The 8,717-nt window shown below is 36.5% G+C and overlaps 1 protein-coding gene across 3 annotated transcripts; it reads left to right on the forward strand.

Moving 5' to 3' along the window:
- Window positions 1–187: 187 nt before the first annotated feature.
- On the forward strand, window positions 188–6,705 carry LOC309480948 (chemokine XC receptor 1-like). 3 transcript variants are annotated; one of them, XM_082145710.1, is made up of 2 exons: window positions 188–323; window positions 4,392–6,705. In XM_082145710.1, exon 2 carries the CDS (start codon window positions 4,446–4,448, stop codon window positions 5,418–5,420), a length of 975 nt encoding a protein of 324 aa, XP_082001836.1. In that variant the 5' UTR covers window positions 188–323; window positions 4,392–4,445; the 3' UTR covers window positions 5,421–6,705. The 3 variants fall into 3 exon arrangements, with proteins under 3 accessions (XP_082001836.1, XP_082001837.1, XP_082001835.1); XM_082145711.1 differs by lacking the exon at window positions 188–323 and adding an exon at window positions 4,108–4,252 and having other exon boundaries at window positions 4,455–6,705; XM_082145709.1 differs by lacking the exon at window positions 188–323 and adding an exon at window positions 4,123–4,252.
- Window positions 6,706–8,717: the final 2,012 nt, after the last annotated feature.

Genomic DNA, 8,717 nt, shown 5'->3' on the forward strand with positions numbered 1-8,717 from the left:
ATAATACAACTGTGAAATTTATTTACTAATTTAACATGATTATATTAGATGGAGAGCAGCATAGGTATGAAGGCCAAACTGGCATCTTCTGGAAATCCAGGTAAAACTATCTGCGTGCACGCGCGCGTCCCCAGTTGATCCGTAACACCGGCACTCCTGTAAAACCTGTCCTAAACACGCCTTTACTGGACTATGTCACACAATACAAAGGTACAGCAAGAGGGAGATGAATGAAATAAATCGCCATACAAATCAGAAGCTGTTATTTAGTCTTTATTTACAAACTTGGACACCACACGCGGCTATTGACTGACCACGAACAGGTAATAACTTAATTGCATTTTTCATTCGTTATGTCTCGCGGTCTTGCTGTGAAAGTCTTGAAAGTGATAAAAGAAGCTGACATACTTGGGGCCCGTTCTTCGTACGTCGCTAACTCAGTTAGCTGGATTTGATTGTTGGCGATTTGGCATGATCTTGGATTGTTTGGTTCTTCGAAGCTCATCCTGAACTTGCTGTCATAGCAACAGGTGCGCAATCTTAAACCTGCTCGGGAGCAGGCTTATGTTAACATGATTAGATTGCGGCTTTATAAGCGGAGCTGATACGGGAAGTCCAGCGCAGCGCGATAGTGCACTTTCGGAGATATATATTTTTTCTCGTGACTCGTGAGATTGTCGTTTACATGATTAATTTGTTGAAAACGCACATTTATGTTCGACTTGTCGGAGTCGGGCTTTAACTACAGCACAAACTGTTTGCATTGCCCTAAGATTATTTGCGAGTGGCTCTTTCCTTTACACTATTGGAGATGCGGAGAACTTGATGGAAAGTGCTATCTGTCGTGTCATTCGGAGTTTACCTGGCGCTTTTAGGTTTAAAAAACAGTTTTAGATTTTTTTGTGTCATTTCCAAGCCACTGAAGACCCAATGTTGTAAAGCAGTTTTTTTTTAAGCAGTTTTTTTAGGCTATCATAATTTTTTTATGAAGATCATGCAATCATGACCATGCCGATTACAGTATGTGTCACTCAGGCTTCACTAACGTGACTGGTACCATAGACTATAGGCTAGACCATAGACTGCCATCAAGGCCTCAATGAAGGGGATTATGTGAACAGAAAGGGGGTTCACAATGTAAATGTGCAGCCCAGTTACTATTGGGATTCTTAATATTCCACATTAGTAATATTATATCAAATAAAAAAAGGCAGTTGACTAAAATCTTCCATATCACAAATGTGAAAGCAAAATGGCCAGGATCAGTGCATGACTTAAGAATTTTCAGAGATTCACATTATGCACATTATTTGAAAGTGGTAAGGAAAGTTCCACAATTAAATATCAAGCTCACTGTATTACATACACTTATGCTGATCCTAACAGAACTGCATTTCTTCATAGGTGATTATGACATGTTCCTGCCTGCAGACAGGTGTTTTATGACCCCATTCCCTGACCCAAACCAGTTACAATGCAGCTCTAGCCAGGACAAGGGCACACAATGAAATGAACTTTGGCTTAAGGGAAGATTTCAGTGTCTGATAAGCCTGAGGGTTGCACACCTGACAGGGCCTGTGACATTGCTGCATGTGCCATATTACACAACATTGGCAAAAAACAAACAAACACACTTTTCATTAAATGTTTAATAAAAGACAAATATGCTTAGTTCCTTGAGTTTTATTTCAATTGTTCTTTGTAAAGAAAAGCCAGTGGTCAAGTGCCTGCAACAAGAGATATTAGACACATGCCTCTTGCAACAAATAAAAAGGAAAAGTTGTCTATACACTGCCCACCTGTAGGCCTATGTCTCCTCTGTCTGTGCAGACTCTTCTGTAGGCCTTTCTGTAGATGTGGAATCCTGCAACTTATATTGCAGCCATAAAGCATACAAGTATAAATTAAGTAAAGTTATTTATGCACTTGCAGGTAGGCTAGTTCCTCCATATGACAGTTATCTGAGAGGGTTTATTCACTGTCCAGTGCAATGGAAACAAATGGACATTACAAAGTCTTATACTTTCTTTCCTTTGGAAATTTAGAAAATGTCCACTTACTGCACATATTTCAGCACCACTTTCTTGGGAACAGATACAAGACTAGTGTTGGTGTATTATGTAAAAGTGCACAAAAGAGGAAAACACAATGTCATTACAATGAACTACACTCGGGAAAAATGTGATCAATAACTCATGGCAAAATATTTTTACATTAACATAAGTTTATCAGTTTTCACTTTCAAGTCAAAGCAATTCATCATTACTCAAGATTTAACAGTTGAAATGACTATACGGCCTTAATTTAATGCAGCAAAAATTATTTTACAGTGTAGGCTACTAAGATCTTTTCTTCTTTTTTTCTCAGCCTTTTTCTTGGTTGCTTTTATAAACAGACAACCATTTATTTAACAGTGCCTTTTATAAAAGAGACTATAATATTATAATATTAACTTTTTTAATAAAAAGGCTAACTAAAAATTACCATTATGTAGAATATTTTTGTACTTCACTTTTATTTGTTCCCATGTTCTAGTGTGGTGACTCTGACATTACAATGAACAAAGTAATTATGCAATTATTAAAATACAAATATATAGGCTAATAAGTGATAAAAACATCTAACATGGCCACATCTAACGGATTTAAATTGTCTGCTACTTTTTGCCAGCCCTCTCTCCTGGTTTTTGCAGACTTTGAGGTGTTCCCTGGCGTTTTAATTAAACATTAAAATTCCGAATAAACTTCGACTATTAGTTCTTGCTCTGCTGAGGAGAAAAACTGAGCGCGCTCTTTGGCCACGCTGAACAGCCAATAGCAGCGTTGCTGATCAATGTTTCTACTATCGATACATATCCCCTTTTCAAACAGGGCATGAACGCGCAATTATCTCACTAACTCAGGGGTGTCCAAACTCAGTCCTGGAGGGCCACTGTCCTGCAGAGTTTAGCTCTAGCCTGCCTCAACACACCTACCTGGAAGTTTCTAGAATGCCTAGAAAGACCTTGATTATCTGGTTCAGGTGTGTTTAATTGGGGTTGGAGCTAAACTCTGCAGGACAGTGGCCCTCCAGGAGCAGGATTGGACATCCCTGCACTAACTCAATCCAGCTATACTAATCATAACGGGCAGGTGTGTTCGAAGAACCTAATTAGCCAGATCATGATTACCACGATGATATCATCTTGGATGTCTCATTAGATCTCGGATGTTTCAAGCAACGTACGAAGAACGGGCCCTTGGGCTTTTGTGAGAATCCGGGAAGACTTACAACCCATGTCTTAATGCCAAAGACCGCACTATATCTTTATATGACATTCCTAATTTAAAGTAAAATGTTATTTCTTCTGTCATCTCCATCTCTGCTGTAGCCCAGTCTATGCTATGGTACGGTTACAGTATTGGCCGCTGTGGCTCCCTCAACTCGTGGCCACGACAAATAGATGTCGTTCTCTCAAAATATGAAGTCGTGGCCACGAGAAAAATATATCGTTCCCTCAACATATGATCTCGAGGCCACGACTTTGCATCGCGTGGCCACGACATAAGGATGTCGTTACCTCAACAAAATGATCTCGTGGCCACGACTTAATATGACGTTCCCACAAGATATTATGACGTTCCCACGACTTAATATCACGTTCCCACGAGTTAATATGTTGTGGCCACGACAAAAATAAGTGAACCGAACATGTCCCCTCCCGGTCACCGTAGGATTCAGAGCCAAGATCATTTTTTTATTGGACCACTGACTATGAATGAATGAAATCTTTATTTCGAACAATTAATAAAATAATAATAAAATTAAACAAGACAGCAATGCGTATGAAATATCCATACAAATAAATAAACATTAGGCTTATCAGGACCTACCCCCAAGGTAGGGGGACTATATAGTTATCAGGACTATAGCCCCGCCCACAGGTTTGGTTACGCGAAAAAGAGCTGTTCGTCGTGGAAATGTGCTTTTTAAAACTAAAACTAAAAACAGATTAACTATAATATATGTTATAATTAATCTGTTTTTGATTTTAAGCAAGCACATTTCCATGACGAACAGCTCTCTCTCTTGAGTGAAAAAAATTTCTGTTCTATTTGAGTACTATTAGAAAAGTACACACCTCTTCCACATTTGATCTGCTCAGCTGTCTTGACGATATACTCAACACAAAAAATAAAGGAGGCAATGCTTTTATTTCCTATCAAATAAGTTTGATTCCATTTAGTTAGAGAAGAGACAGTGGAAAGAGCAGGTAAGGACTAAATGTCAGGCTGTATTTAGTATTTTCTCACAGGAATAAATTTAGCTAAATTGATTCATATGATTTTATTCTGTTCTTTTGTCCTTATGAAAAGACATATTTTATTAATGTTTGTGTGTATTTTCCACAGAAAACAATAAAGAACTGAACCTGGACAAATCTAATCTGACTGAAGTAGTTTGTGATGTTGCAGAACAACATGACTGAAGAGGAAACCTTGGATCTTGACTACTATGATACTGACTATGGGGACGAGATTTGTCACAAAGATGATGTGGTGAAAGTTGGATCCATTCTCATTCCAGTCTTCTTCTCATTAGTGGTTGTGTTAAGCTGCATTGGGAACATCCTTGTTCTGGTCATTCTGGCACTTTATGAGAGTCTCAAATCCCTGACCAACGTGTTCATCTTCAATTTGGCTCTGTCAGATCTGCTGTTCACTTTTGGACTTCCATTCTGGGCCTCGTACTTCATCTGGGGTTGGACATTTGGAGATATTGGCTGTAAAGCGGTGAAGTTTCTGTTCTATGTTGGCTTTTACAGCAGCGTGTTGTTCTTAACTCTCATGACCATTCAGCGTTACATGGCAGTGGTTCATCCTCTGTCTGACTGGGAGAAATGCAGAGGCTTTTCAGTCGCTCCCTTTATCGTTTGGATCCTGAGCGGAGCGGTTTCACTGCTCGGATCATGTAATAGCAAGGTTATACCACATTTAAATAGTACATACTGTGAATATGACAGTGTTGAAATGAAATCTGGAATTGCTTATTTTCAAAATGCTTTTTTCTTCTTTGCATTTCTAATCATGGGTTTTTGCTATGGCAGAATGCTTCAAACAATTACAAAATCTCGGACCAATAAGAGACACAAGACCGTTAGACTAATATTCTGCATTGCACTGGTGTTTTTTATTAGTTGGGCGCCATATAACATTGTTATGTTCTTAAAATCTTTGACCGATCAGAATATCCATCCATTTACAGACTGTACAGTAAGCATTAGACTCGACTATGCATATTATGTTTGCAGACTGTTAGCTTTTTCACACTGTTGCTTGAACCCTGTGTTTTACGCTTTTATTGTAGTAAAGTTCAGGAATCATCTAAAACAGCGTTCCCCAACCGGGGTGCCTTCTGGCGAGAACAGGGGTGCCGTGTAAAAACTCCATCAAACATTTAAAAATTGCTAAAATGTGTTAATTTTTTATTTATTTTTTACCATCAATCTCGGATCGTCGGAAGTCTCTAATAACAACAAATAATGCGCACAAATTTATAATAAAAATACAAATCATAAGTTTTTTCGACTTCTCTTTCATGGTAATTGAGCATGTTTATATATGAATAAAAGCCTTAATTAAATATGTCATCATGTAAAGTGATCTCTTCAGAAGAAATTATTGATTTCTTAGACTTTAAATGAATTAAAAATATCTATAAGTTCTTCCCTGTGGTATTGAAAATTGATACATTTCAAGGTATAGTATCAAAGTAGTATTGTGACAACACGTAGAGTGCCACACATTTTTTTAAAATTGACTGAAAAAAGGTTGGGAATCACTGATCTAAAAAAAAAAAAAAGAAAGAAAAAAAAAAGAACTCGATTTCAGTCAAACCAGATAAAATATATCGCAGGGTTCAATGTACTAAGAGAAAACTCAAGTACTTTTAGCGAATGCTCTGAAACAACAATGAGTTCTAAGATGATGTGAATGTGTGAATGATGTACTTGCACTCTTAAAAATAAAGTTTCCAACAGTAGGTTTTTGCACACATGCCATAGAAGAACTGTTTTTGGTTCCCCAAAATACCTTTCTGTGATTAGGCAGTACTTACAAGAACCTTTTTCTCTTAGTGTGAAGAATGTTTTAGTAACCTAAAGAACCCTTTTCCATTATAAAGGAAAGGTTCCATTGATGTTAAAGGTTCCTCATGGAACCAATAAAAAAAACTAAATTTTTAAGAGTGTAAAGATTCATTGCACAGCTACTGCCAACATCATTACAATTGTTTAATATGCACGATTAAAATAAAATAAATGAATTAAATGTTGCCACTTGGCAGGACAATTCCTCTCTCTATCAAGCAGAAAAAGCCTTCAGTTTTGAGAAAATCATGTTTTAAATTCTATGTTCTTCCTTTTTGTGGTTGAAGTTTTCATTTTATTCAAGGTCATATAAAAATATAACTGGAAGTACGTAATGGAAGAAACAATGACAAATGTTACATTTTCCTTCAAGTGTCGTCATTAAAGCAGAAATTATTATCATATTTTTACTGTATTTGTGTTTACATTACATAATTTCTTTCATGTTTTTGTCACTGCTTGTATGGTATAAATTAAATGAATAATGTACAGTAAAAGTACAGAATGAGCATAAAGCATGAGTCCAGTTTGTGAAGCATCTGCCCCTCACTCTTAAAAATAAAGGTCCTTTATTGGCATCTATAGTGACATGAAACCTTTCCATTACACAAAAGGTTCTTTATAGTGGACTTTTTTTTTCTTTTTTCTTTTTTTACTTTTAAAATGTTCTTAACACTGTGGAAAAATTGTCCAAGAACTGTTCACTGAATTACTATCAAATTATGCACAGCAAAAAATATGCAACAGGTTTCACATCCACTCTCAGGTTCATTACCTCAAATTCTGTTTATTGAACATGTTGTTTATTTTCTCCAGCAAAGAAATAATAGGAAAAATGTGTCTAAAATCTAAAATAAAGCATGCAGTCAGTGTCACGGGTTGGTTCTACAATGAGACAAGTAGTGGATCTGTTAGCAGAAGTCTGACTTTAATCTAAATAAAAATAAAACAAAACAAAACACTCTGGCACAGAAGAACTATACAAAAGCAACACAAACCAACCATTGAAGACAGACAAAATGTATTGAATGCATATTATGCTTGCCGGAAGTTAGCTTTTACACACTGTTGCTTAAACCCAGCCATTTTAGTTTTTGTAGATGCAAGGTTCCGTAATAACTTGCGAGCAATTCCAAGGAGGGTCTTATGTAAAGACTTAAGTCTATGAATAATGTGCTTTGTTTTACTTGATAACATGATAACACACTAAACATGATAACACTTGAGAGTCGTAAACAAGCATTGAAGAAGATTGAAGAATCTGGCTGCAGATTGGATCAAATCATCATTATCGTTATAATGAAACATTAAACAAAACCTTGCTATTTTTCTGTGTAAAAGCATGTTTTGAGTTCATGCCAGCTTGAATACACAAAAGAAAAATATGTTCTGAATAAAGTGTTTGTGAATTTCTCAAATACAAGATAACGCATGAGAACTGTGTGTGAAAATGCAGATAACGCAATGAAATGACCAAAACGTGGTTATGACTGGAAAATTACATTTCCTTCTTTCACATGACAAAGATTAAATCAGTGTAGTCTGTGGAAGGAAGCACAGCATCATCATTGACCAACATAAGCAGGAAAATGGAAGATTTGAGATCATAAACTCATTTTTTATGCATTTACTTTTTTATGTTCATAACAAAACAATATTGCAGCCTATATACCCTGCACAACCATAATCATCTTCATAAATCAACATACTTCTACAACTTTTTAAATGAACATAATCATGACATAAATGCATGATTTGAAAAAAAATGACAAAAAAGCAGCTGTCAAGCATTTTTATCAACTATTTACTGACATTAATCATGCAAATTCAATCCTTCTGTTGATTCAAAAGCAAGAGCTAGAACTATGCGGCCTTTGAATTATGCCGTTTTACTTCTTAACATGGAAATAAAGTGAATAATACGAACATCATTATAAACCAAGAGTTTCGAAATGCCCATTAACTGACAACTACCCTAAAATGTATTACTAAGGAATTGCTGCAACACTGAAAAAAACAACAGTTAACTTTCATTGTGTAAGTGATACTTTCATTTCATGTTTGAGGTAAAGGGGAATGACTGAGTTTTTCGGTATAGAGACACATTTAATCCTCCCATTCATCATAATAATGCTCAAATATCCCCGTTCAGTTAGCCAGGAGTCATTAGTACTAACAGGACTGATATTAAAGGACAAGTTCGGTATTTTACACTTAAAGCCCTGTTTACAGATCGGTGATGAAATAGAACGGTTAAGATTAAAATTTGGACACATGCTGCTGTCCCGAGAATTTTAGGTTTATTTCGCTTTCCCCCCCACCTACACAATGGCTGCATATGTGCACTGGAACAATCCTTCCTAAAACGCATTAAACTTTCGATTACAAAGACGTGAAACTCACCGAGTGGTCAGGGGGTGTTCACTGATATGCTCACACAAAAATCGCTGCAAAAGATGCTTTCCAACAGGTTTTATCGTAGTTTTTGTCCAACTCCATTGACTTGTATTGAATGTGCTGTGTGCGGTACGGTATTACTCCGCCGCTTCTTCTTCTGCTTCTTCTGTGTATTCAATTAAATGCCAGTGGT

The sequence above is a fragment of the Leuciscus leuciscus genome, assembly GCF_965113295.1.
Source record: "Leuciscus leuciscus genome assembly, chromosome: 18".
NCBI classification, from domain to species: Eukaryota; Metazoa; Chordata; class Actinopteri; order Cypriniformes; family Leuciscidae; genus Leuciscus; species Leuciscus leuciscus.